Below are 12,485 nucleotides of genomic sequence, written 5' to 3'. Positions count from 1 at the left end.
ACATGCCTCCTGGACGCCTCCCTGATGAGGTGTTCCGGGCATGCCCAGCCCGGAAAAAAGGCCCCCGGGGCAGACCTAGGACTCGCTGGAGGGATTATGTCTCACAGCTGGCCTGGGAACGCCTTATGTCCTCACGGTGGAGCTGGACGAGGTGGCCAGGGACCGGGAAGTCTGGGCTTCCGTATTGAGACTGCTGCCCCGGCGACCCGGATAAGCGGAGTAAATGAGTGGATAGTTGACAATGATCATGAAAGTTGGGATAAGAAATAGCATAAATGAGAAAAAGCACTAGAAATAATACCAACATTTTGTTAATATTATGGCAAAATAAATCTATTCCGTTTGTTGGATGATGTGAAGATGTACGACAATCCTCAAATTTGGCAATGTTTAAATCCAGGCTGAAAACACTTTTATTCAACTGCACTCTTTGTTTAAATTTTTTTGTTTTATGGAATTTTATGGTATGATTTTAGAATAATTTTATGTTTTGTTGAATTATTTTATGAAGTGAAAGCACACTGAATTAGCTTGTGTACGAATTATGCTCTAGAAATAAACTTGCCTTTGGGTTGAAATAAGATATGGAAATAAATGTTGGAATCTTGGCTAATTCCATATTGCAAAAGTATATTTTAGAAAAAAAAGGTTGGAGACCCCTGGGTTAAAGTGTAAACAGAGTCTGGAGCGACCATAAAACGTGACAAGAGATAAGTAGTATTATCACATACTACAGTATTAATTAGCCCTGTACCCTAGAAACCGCCCATGAATGATACGGGAAAAGGCCGGAATGATACTGTGTCAAAGCCCAGGGCAGTGATACTGATAAAATATAGAGTTTAACCATGTCCAGTATCAGCCCCCGTAGCTGTCCACTCAGAGCGCGCTGCTCTGGTATCGTGCCCGTGAAACAACCAATCAGAGAACAGCGCACCAGTGTGAACACACAGTTTACAATGTTTAGATATAATACATGTAATAAACTGAAAATTTTCTGGAAACAAAATGGTCTTGTCACATGGTTTGTCTGGTATCAGGCCCAGCATCAGGCCCCTGCGTGCCAGTATCAGCCCGAGACCGAAGGTTTAAATTAAATTAAATTAAATTAAATTAAATTAAATTAAATTAAATTAAATTAAATTAAATTAAATTAAATTAAATTAAATTAAATTAAATTAAATTAAATTAAATTAAATTAAATTAAATTAAATTAAATTAAATTAAATTAAATTAAATTAAATTAAATTAAATTAAATTAAATTGTGGTGTATTTGTCAGAAGACAAATAATAACACAGGAAACACATTAATTCTCACCTTATTTTGTGTAGTGGTTCAGGAGTATAACAGTAAAATTATACAAACAACTGCACAAAGACAGTCTTATTGACCGAGCTTTAACTTCATTTAACTTCACTTTAGCGACAGTTTAAAATGAATATTAAAGTCTGATAAAAATGGAGAGTATGCTTGAAGTACTGTATTTTGATTTATCTGACTAAATTTAATTCAATTCAATTCAATTCAATTCAATTCAATTCAATTCAATTCAATTCAATTCAATTCAATTCAATTTTATTTTATTTTATTTTATTTTATTTTATTTTATTTTATTTTATTTTATTTTATTTTATTTTATTTTATTTTATTTTATTTTATTTTATTTCATTTTATGTCATTTTATTTCATTTTGAAACAAAAGTAAATGAATTAAATATAACAAAATTAAATTTAAAAAAATATTACTTATGATTTGGTCACAGAGCAAGCTTTAGTGTTTAATTATATTCCATGTTTTGTTTAGTCATCTTCATCATCTTTCCTCTATTGCATGGCATGAGCTTTCCAACACTGTAACTGTCCTTGCTTGCAACTGACAAGCTATTGCTTAAAGTATATGAGTTTTACGTTCAAAGTTTAACTTGTCATCAAATATTAGCCCCTGAAACACGATATTCTGAACAAGAGTGTAAAAACAAATGGACTTTGTCACAACTCAAATCAGTCACAACCAAGATGCTTTTGATATTTATTCACCTGGTAAGACCATTAAGATAAACTGGTTGGACATTAACGAAAACGTCAAGTACTAGTCTGTACTGTATTTGGGGCTGTTGGCAAATCATTTAACTTGCATGTTAATTCTTAAAGATTGCTGACTTGGCCAGATTATATGCACAATGACCAATGACAGTCCATTGACTCCACATTGCCAGTTGTGCTTCCAAGATGAAGTTTGATGACGTGATAGCAGAATTGAACGGATTTGGCAGATTCCAATTTAAACTGGTGTTAATGCTGGTACTTCCACGTATGACTTTGCTTTTTCACTTTCTGCTAAATAATTTCATCGCATATATTCCTTCACACCACTGCAACATTAGCGTTTCAGATAATGGGAGTGTTTTTAGGAATCTGTCCAGTGAGCTGAGGCTCGCTGTCAGTATTCCAGTCCAGGAGGATGGGACGCTGAGTTCTTGTCAGATGTTTGCCGAGCCTCAGTATCATCTATTGTTCAACTCCTCTAACGTTACTGAGCTGCCAACAGTATTTTGTCAGAATGGATTTGTGTATGATACGTCCGTCGTCAAGTCTACTTTGGCCTCTGAGGTGAGTTTCAGCTGCATGCTTTTTACAAAACAACACATAAATCCTTCATTCTTGAGTGACTGTATTCACTGTATTCCACTGACAGTGGGATTTGGTTTGCGAGAGAAGAAGAATGAACCAAGCCACAGCAAGCATCTTCTTCATGGGCGCCATGCTTGGAGCAGGAGTGCTTGGCACGCTTAGTGACTGGTCATAAGGACATGTTCTTAAGTGCTTTGTTTGCTATTATAACCACCTTGTTTTTTTATATATAATCTGCAGTAGTTAATACATCACAGTCTGAACAGTACATTGTCTGAATGACCTTATTGCAGGCATACCCTGTCATTTGACTCCTACGGCGTAATTACTAGGGTTATAACTGTATGGCAAAATCATGGTCCGGTACGTACCTCAGTTTTAAGGTCAATGTTTGGTTAATTTTCAGTAAACTAAGGTTAGAAAACTTACTTAGCTTTTGTGTCAACAGCTGTAATTCATTCATTCATTCATTTTCTACCGCTTATTCCTCACAAGGGTTGCGAGGGGTGCTGGAGCCTATCCCAGCTGACTTAAGACGAGCGGCGGGGTACACCCTGGACTGGTCGCCAGCCAATCACAGGGCACATATAGACAAACAACCATTCACACTCACATTCATACCTATGGACAATTTGGAGTCACCAATTAACCTAGCATGTTTTTGGAATGTGGGAGGAAACCGGAGTACCCAGAGAAAACCCACGCATTCACGGGGAGAACATGCAAACTCCACACAGAGATAGCCGAGTGTGGAAACAGCTGTAATGATTTTCAAAATAAAACAAAAAAACTGATAGCAGGGCGGCACGGCGGTCAAGTGGTTAGCACGCAGACCTCACAGCTAGGAGACCAGGGTTCAATTCCACCCTCGGACATCTCTGTGTGGAGTTTGGATGTTCTCCCCGTGCATGCGTGGGTTTTCTCCGGGTACTCCGGTTTCCTCCCACATTCCAAAAACATGCTAGGTTAATTGGTGACTCCAAATTGTCCATAGGTATGAATGTGAGTGTGAATGGTTGTTTGTCTATATGTGCCCTGTGATTGGCTGGCAACCAGTCCAGGGTGTACCCCGCCTCTCGCCCGAAGACAGCTGGGATAGGCTCCAGCACCCCCCACGACCCTCGTGAGGAAAAAGCGGTAGAAAATGAATGAATGAACTGATAGCAGGTAAATTATCCAATAAATTTTTTTTTTTAATTTCAAATTAAAATTTAAGAAAAATTAAACTCTTAAAGCCCTGTTCCCCCTTTTTGAATGAACAAGGCACACTACATTCTTCCCATCCATTTATCTCCGTTTACATCAGGGGTCTCAAACTCACGGCCCGCGGGCCAAATGCGGCCCGCAGGATGCTACTTTGAGGCCCCCGCCTAGGTTGATATGGATGCCATATGGTTTCATGAACCCAGAAATGACAGCTTAAAGCTGTGTGCACACCGCACACAATTGACGCGATTTTGCCCTGCCCATACGCAAGCGAATGAGCCCGCCTGTTTTGCTTTTTGTCTCATCATCCATGACTGAGATCAAAACACTGAAAAAGTGTTTTTTTTTTTAAACCTGATGCGGCCCAGCCTCACCTAGACCCTAGCTCCAGTGGGCCCCAAGTAAATTGACTTTGAGATCCCTGGTTTACATATTTCCTACAGACAGCAAAGTGTTCTTCTTGGTGCTAGCTAAAAAATCAGCTGCACTGGGTTTGTTTACAAAGTAGACACGTGAATGTCACACTTTAGTCTCTTACGCAATGCATTCCGTGTAGGAACTCAGTACGCCTCTGTACTGTACAAATGTACATACGTTCAACCTCTAGTAATGACTAGAACAAATAACTAAGTATTTGTATTTGTACTTTCATTCTCCTCTGTCAAGATATATTTATTGATGCATCTTATTTATTAACAGCTGAACACACTATATTCCATTTAAGATGATGTTTTCTATAATATATTTATTCTCTTGCAGGTTTGGCAGGAGAACAATGCTCTTGGTGTCTTGTTTGACAACCGCCTGCTTTGGATTTGCAAGTGCTCTGTCATACAATTTGTCCATGTTTGCAGTCATGCGGTTCTTTACTGGATTTGGATGCTCTGGAATCGCCGTCATCACCAACGTCCTGTGTGAGTGTCGACATCATCTTTTCAGTGTTGCTGTTTTTATGCAACAAAATAAAAAAAAGCTAATCATTGTCAATGGCAATAAATCAGCTTCTTCCCACTAAGGAAGTTGAATTATATTTTGTTTATGTATATTTGGATACTGTTAATGACTTTTGTGGCAGTTATCTTATTGGGATGCTTTCTTGTTGCTAAGATTGATGCTTCCTTTAATTTTTTTTTTTTTACTAAAAAAATTTATATATCCACCCTCGACCATCTTCTGTGTGGAGTTTGCATGTTCTCCCCGTGCATGCGTGGGTTTTCTCCGGGTACTCCGGTTTCCTCCCGCATTCCAAAAACATGCTAGGTTAATTGGCGACTCCAAATTGTCCATAGGTATGAATGTGAGTGTGAATGGTTGTTTGTCTATATGTGCCCTGTGATTGACTGGCAACTAGTACAGGGTGTACCCCGCCTCTCGCCCATATACAGCTGGGATAGGCTCCAACATCCCCCGCAACCCTTGTGAGGAAAAAGCGGTAGAAAATGAATGAATGAATGAATGAATTTTATATATTGAACATTGAATTTGCCATGCTGACAAAACTCTAATAAGAATGTACCTGTATGTATTTTGATATACTATAGGTATAGAATGGACAGATATCAAGCATCGCTGTACACTGAGTATTTTAATAAGCCTGGACTGGAGTGTGAACACAATGCTGCTTGCTGTTCTGGCCTATTTAGTAAGGGACTGGAGATACTTGACAGCCGCAGTAACCACCCCGGCCTTTCTGGGAATCATTTGTGCATGGTAAGGAGAAATGATTGACCGACTTCACTGTTACTGTATTGTGAATCAGCCTTTTTATCAGTGGTATCCTAAGTCTGGCTCTGGTTTAATTCTGCATATTCAATCATGATAAATCAGAACATTTTGCAGCTGAGTTGAGTCTTAATGTTAGTATGAGCAAGTAGTTGGTTTTGTAAAGTATTTTGTAAATACTTTCACTATATGCGTTACATTAACGCCCAGTTTGGACTCTTAGGAAAAACAATCAGACTGCACTTCCAGAATAACAAACAAAATACAGACTGTGTACATATATTTATACTGTTTATTCTGTATATTTTGTATTTTTCAGTCTTTTTTAATAGATGTGTCTACTTTGCCAAAACAAATTCCTAGTATGAGTTTGATCATACCTGGTCATACCATAAACCCTTTTCTGATTCTGATTCTGAAATATCACGTTATCTGGGCTGCATGTGCATGGTCGGGTGTATTCCCATGTTTTCCAAGTGTCCGTGAATACAGAAGTCAACTTGTGCCCAAGGAGTTCCGTGATGCACCGGAATGCACTATTCTTAGAAAGTTTAGTTTTGATGCTGCTTGTTGAGTATGAAGTGGGTGTGATTATCTTACCGGAATCTGTCCATGGTGTCCAATATATGTAATAGTATCCGAAATACAAAAATACATACAAGCAACAATAAAGCCTCAAGTTTGAAGTTTAATTTATGAGCTGATATCTACAACTTCCATGGCTTTATTGATAATAAACAAAATCACTTCAGTTCTTACATGAATAAACATTGTACTGCCAAAAAATGTAACTTGTATGAGATATTTTTGTTGTCATCATTATATTTATCCAAACAAAGGTACTTTTAGTTGAGCCAGGCATCAGGCATTAAAATGAACAAGAAACTGAAGAAACAAGGGTGGTATAATACTTTTTTCCATTACTGTAGTTGTACAATCATTATTATCAACATATGCAGTATATACATATATATAGATAATAGCAAGCAACCAGTCAAGGGTGTACCCCGCCTCTCGCCCAAAGACTTTTTAACTTTATTTTTTAATTATATTTTTTTAATAATAGGCCATATTTCCAAAATCAATATTCATTCATTCATTTTCTACGGCTTATCCGCAGCCCAAAATCGATATCTGTTTATATAATATTTTATGTACTTATTTACAAATCTTCCCTTCGGACTATGAGAGGTAAGCCTGAGCCATACTAACAAAATTACAATATAATGTTTTTTTTGTTTGTTTGTTTTGTTTTTTTTTGCAGGATAATCCCAGAGTCTGCCAGATGGCTCTTAGGCCAGGGAAACGCCAGCCGTGCACATTTTTACTTAAGCGAATGTGCAAAGGTCAACCACAGAGAGCAGTTCATGGATCACCTCAATCCAGAGGTGCAGAATTTAAATATACTGTAAATTTCTCATTTCTATTTCAATTTCGATGTATCAATAGTGTCGTGAATTTCACTCTTCTTTCCATTTTTTACTTTCTAGAATTTGTCCAAAGTAATAATAGCAGACAATGAAAACAAAAAATATTCAGTCCTGGATTTGGTGAGGACCCCCAGGATGAGGAGACTGGCTGTGCTTACTGGCACTGTGTGGTACAGTACATACATTTTTTGTATTGCACTGGATTGTCAAAAATATATTGTTTTGATGGCTTACTTCCAGGGAAGCACGGTAGAGTAGTGGTTATCACCCCTGCCTCGCGATCAGAAGCTCTGGGTTTGACTCACCATTCAAGCATCTCTGTGTGGAGTTTGCATGTTCTGCATGTGCTAGGTCTTCCCTAGGTACTTTCTCCCACATCCCAGGAACATGCAGAAATGCTGCCCAGCCTCTCTTAACCTCAAAGCACTCTTGTCTCTCTTCAATTGCCGTTGTTGCCTCATGACGAATGAAGCTAAATGCACAGAAGCACAATCCATGGTTAAAGGCGACCTATGATGCTTTTTCAACCTTTCTGACCTATAAATGTAGTTAGAATGTTGTATTCTCATGTTAAACGATGCCAAAGTTTCTGATAATTAAGTTTTCCGCATTTGGAAGTGAGCACTGAAAGAAGTTTGGGATGGCTCAAAACGCTCGGTTTCAAAAGGCGTGGTAAAACTGCTCCTTTGTGATGTCACACAGGGGCGGATTTCCTTATATGGTTCACAGTTAGGATGCACTTTGGGCGTGTGGCCAATCACAGCGGAGTTTGCATGCCTGAAGGCTTTGAGGGCAGCTAGGTCATCCCAGCTAGCTGTTGAAGAAGGCGTTTCCTCAAGATAATCCATACTGCATAACTCCAGTGACGACTTTCGACTGTATTTTATCGTTCATCTCGCCTTTTTTTTTGTCAAAAAACTGCAAATTTCCAGAGACCTAAATTGCGAATATTCGGGTATTTACTGTATTATGTGAAATACTGTACTTTGATGAAACAACAGTAAAGTAACCCAGAAAATGTCATTGATTTAGGTCTACTAATATGGTCACAATATCACCCTACTAATAATTTATACTTGATCAAAATATGTTGGCTGATTTGTTTGCAGGTTCGGATTGACATGCAGTTACTACGGAATCAGCTTTAATGTGTCTGGATTTGGCGTGAACATTTATTTGACACAGTTCATCCATGGTGCCAGTGAAATTCCTGCCAAAATTTTTATCCTCTTCACTTTGGACACAATAGGCCGACAAATAAATCAGGCTGTTGGACTTTTGCTGACCGGACTGTGTTTGTTAGGCAACATGCTCATCCCTCACGGTAAGTGATTAAGAGTGAGCATTTTGCAGAAATTACACGAAAAATTGCAAAGATTTAAGTACAATCTTTTGTCTATGCATTATTTTCAGACATGGGGTCTTATCGGGCAGCTTTGGGGGCAATGGGCAAGATGTTTGCCCAAGGATCTTTTACAGTTTTGTTTCTGTACACAGCAGAACTCTACCCTACAGTCGTAAGGTGGGTAGAACATGGTGGACATTATATAAATAAACTGTGGGTACGGCACCTGTAGAAAATTTGCACACTTCACTTGAAATACTATTTGATAGCTTAATCGTTAAAAAAATAATAATACATTTGGTAACAATTTGTGCGCACCCTTGAACTTGACCGAGTACGACTGGTCTGTTTTCATTTAACTAGTACGTCACAAAGCAATACAGGTTTGTTTTGAAATGTTTATTGTCCCACCAATTGACGCTAAATTATATTATTGTCAACATTTTTGAGACTAAATAAACCACAAATGATAATATACAATAATAATATAAAGTGGTGCCTTGGTTGGCGTCATTAATCCGTTCCAGAAGGTCCGACTCAAACCAAAACAGACTCTAACCAAAGCAAGTTTTCCCATTGAAAATAATGTAAACCCAATTAATTAACAAAGCTGTGTGTTATTCACATACTTCCGAAATGATGACAGTCTTTTCTTTAAAAATTCGGAGGTCTTGCGCCCTTGCTTTGGTATGGTCCGTTGCTTTTCTCGTTTCTCTCTAAGGACCTGAAAGAAGGAAATTTGCTGTTGGAGAAACTTTAGCAAGGCACTTAACCCTTGAAAACTCAAACTCAATAAAATTATAGAAATATAGTTCTTCATTGTAACAATTTTTTTTTTTAAAAGCTTGTGCTATCTTTGCTCCACATTTGAATGAATGTTGTTTGCTAAAGTTACACATTTTTTGTATTTGCGCAGGCTAAACGGGATGGGCTACTGTTCCTTCCTAGCCCGTCTTGGTGTGGCAGTATGCCCTCTGATTAATTTCCTGGACGAGGTGTGGGTCGGTTTACCAAGTCTCATCTTTTCCCTTATGGCTTTAGCTGCTGGCACCCTGACCATGCTTCTTCCTGAGACAAAAAATGCCCGCCTGCCACAGACTATTCAGGATGTGGAGGAGACAATATAATGAGTAGATTACTTACAGGTGCAAAAAGATCACAGAATAACAAAATGTGTTTTAGAGTGTCCCTCATCAAATCTGACATCTTACTTCCACTTTATGATAAAACATTGTGGTCAATAACTGGTCACACTGCAGTTGACAATGCATTTGTATCGCATTTATGTAACATTTTTATTTACTATCAAAGGAAAGAATGTGGCCTACACTACGACCGCTATTACTTGTTTGACAAATACACCACATACTCAACTCCAACGGTTAATCTCGTAAATTGGATTGACTTTACAAATTCCTCACACAGCTCAATGCACATTATAAAACAGTCGCTTCAATGCACTTTAGCCAGATCAGCAGGAATTTTGGTACACACCATTGGGGGACTGACACACTGACGTGTGTGTCAAATTTGAGCAAAAGCAACATCTCGTCTGGCACAGCAACTAATGGTAATGGTAATGGTTTTATTTCATTTGAACATGCATCAGATTACAATTGAATGCACCAAGTAATCAGTTCACAGTTCCACATGTCCAAAAGGAGTAGGAAGAAGCAAAGCTTATTAAATCCTACCCCTCCATCTGGTACTTTTACAATCAGTAACTGTTACATTTGTTCACTTCCTGCTTTCCATAATACAGTTTAAGGGTTTTTTTTGTTTGTTTTTTTAATAATGCATATTAAATATGACCATACAATGACATAATGGGTACCATAGTAAGTGTCAATATAGTGATATATATAGCACAGCACATCATGACTGGTTCAAGACTCTTCATCCTTGTATTTAGCAAACATCAACTGCTTGTATTGTTTCTTGAATTGGTGCATTAATCACTGACCAGTTGTCTAATTAAAATAATTTGAGGATATCTGTATTACATGTTTGCTGTAATGTATGCTAGCAAGTATTCACAAGTATTTTGAGCACAACACATATGGCATCACAAATGTCATTTACGGTCATGTGGACACCCTTTGGGGTAAAATGTGTGTGGTTGGAGTTTTTGTAATGTAAAAAAAAAGTCTATAATGAATTAAAAGATGTTATGTTAATCTGTGCAACTCATCTGTGTTGTACGGTGCAAAGTTGAATGCCTCAAAATCATCATCACACTTGTCAAAGAGACAAAATGTGATTTATGATTGGAGAGTCTAAGGAGGTATACTTTGGGTGGCGTACACACTGGTTCAAAGGGAGCAGCAAACAAATACCAATAAACAAATAAATAGCTAAATGTAAACATGACATTAAGTAAATGAAATAGCCAAACAATCATGCTTAAACTAGAGCTTGTTGTATTAGTCACATGATACAACTGCCAAGTCACCTATAAAGCGCCACAAGACAATGAAGTAATTTTTAAAAATACAACGCACCTCTCTTGACACCTAGTAGGGGCGGGCCATACTACAAATTTTGGTATCAATCCGATAAATAACTATAAAGCAAGTAACTATACTCACAGGCATACCAGGACTGTAATTCATCCAGAAGTGATGTCTATTAAGCCCAGCAGAGGGCAGTATTTAAACATAACTTGCCTAAACTATATAAACCAAAAAGTCTATAAAGCAGGATGTTTTCTGCAATATTTGGCTACTCGTAGTTACATGGAAGGGGCAAAATAATATTAGATTATTATAGAAACAACTCCCAGTATGCTACAATGTAATTCCACATCACTGCAAACCACAACGACGAATAATAAACAAAAATATACAGCAATGAAGGCCCGTTTTTAGATGCAGCTCTTGTATTGGATCTCATATTGTGTTGTCTTATACATATTGATTGCTTTGTCCATCCATCCATGCTGCTTATCTTCAGTTTAATAAAACATTGTATCCGAGACTCAGTACCTCATATATACGTACATATATCAATTAATGTTACGCGACAATAGTGCTTCAAGTGAATTTAATGGTTAAAAATAAATGAAAGATAATAAATAATGTGTGTGGTATTGACGTACACTACCGCTGCACAATCCACCGGTCCGCAGTGTCGCGTCAACAAAGTTGTGAGACGGAAATTGCTTTCGACCAATATCAGTTAACTATCAGACGCCGTCAGCCAATCAGATTGTAGATGTCTCTCGTGGGCGTCGCCAACGGCCATCCTCCCCTGGCGGGCCAGCGTTTGGTTGAGAGGCTGCCGGATGGTGGAGGAGTACCACTGATGAGAGAGCGGGCAAATACTGTTTTAGCTCGCATTGGATGCAGATTATACGTACTTTTATACTGATAAACACCTGGGAGGACCGCCGTCACCTGCTGCGTGTGGTATGTACTACAATAAGGCCTCTTTTAAGTAGTTAACAGCAGCAGCAGCGGTGTTAGTTGACTGGAGCTAGCGGATTATTGTTCCATGACTTGTCAATGATAGAGCACTAGCAGCCAGTTTTGCTAATGCTAGCCGGTGTCGCTACCGTCAAACAAATATGATAAAATCGCCCTTTTTTGGTGCGGGACCTGAAACAAAATAGCTTGTTTGAGAAGTTTAATCCCCGAGAGCTACAGTAAAGCGATGCGGTCATTGTCTGCCCTGCGTTTATCCCCACCCAGACGTCTTTTGAGCCGCCCACACCCATGATGCGATCTTATTTAGCCGAAGTCACCGCTCACTTCACTCCTTCTACACCAAAATATATTGTTCTTGTGCTTCAATCAATAATGAACAAGAGTCATAAATTATCTTTTGTTAATGTACAATAATCATAAATTGGCCTGTGAATAAATGTTGTGGTGGTTGATATAAGTTAGTGATGTCGAGTCATTGCAGGCATCTTTTCGAGCGGGTGCAATATGAAGCACAGCAACTTTAAGATAGCTACTTAGCAAGGTAGCCTGTTGTTTCTTAAAGCCTGTTGAGGTCAAATTCATATTTTAACAGTAACCTCGTGCGACTAGTGTACTGTTCTGGTGCTGCCTTGGGCATAAAGGAGTAGTGTTTGGTCCCGAGTTAAGGGGATGTAGTGTAGCCATACTGATCCCCCACCACTGTTGCATGACCTGACCCAGATTG

At 38.5% G+C, this 12,485-nt stretch overlaps 2 protein-coding genes across 3 annotated transcripts in view; both read left to right on the top strand.

The window, feature by feature from the left end:
- Positions 1-2,231: 2,231 nt before the first annotated feature.
- On the top strand, positions 2,232-9,463 carry LOC131137870 (solute carrier family 22 member 7-like). The gene is made up of 9 exons (XM_058086251.1): positions 2,232-2,612; positions 2,698-2,801; positions 4,599-4,753; positions 5,381-5,549; positions 6,826-6,949; positions 7,052-7,161; positions 8,101-8,315; positions 8,405-8,513; positions 9,253-9,463. Exons 1-9 carry the CDS (start codon positions 2,232-2,234, stop codon positions 9,461-9,463), a joined length of 1,578 nt encoding a protein of 525 aa, XP_057942234.1.
- A 2,121-nt stretch (positions 9,464-11,584) lies between these two features.
- myh10 (myosin, heavy chain 10, non-muscle) overlaps positions 11,585-12,485 on the top strand; it is a 34,530-nt gene continuing 33,629 nt past the window's right edge. For both annotated transcript variants that reach the window (XM_058068506.1, XM_058068496.1), the window contains exon 1: positions 11,585-11,743. The gene's annotated coding sequence lies outside the window, so the exon portion shown is untranslated. The remainder of the gene's footprint in view (positions 11,744-12,485) is intronic.

The sequence above is a fragment of the Doryrhamphus excisus genome, chromosome 1 (genome assembly GCF_030265055.1).
Source record: "Doryrhamphus excisus isolate RoL2022-K1 chromosome 1, RoL_Dexc_1.0, whole genome shotgun sequence".
Taxonomy (NCBI): Eukaryota; Metazoa; Chordata; class Actinopteri; order Syngnathiformes; family Syngnathidae; genus Doryrhamphus; species Doryrhamphus excisus.
The sequence above is the reverse complement of the archived record's forward strand: the minus strand, read 5'-3'. Positions and strand labels throughout refer to the sequence as shown.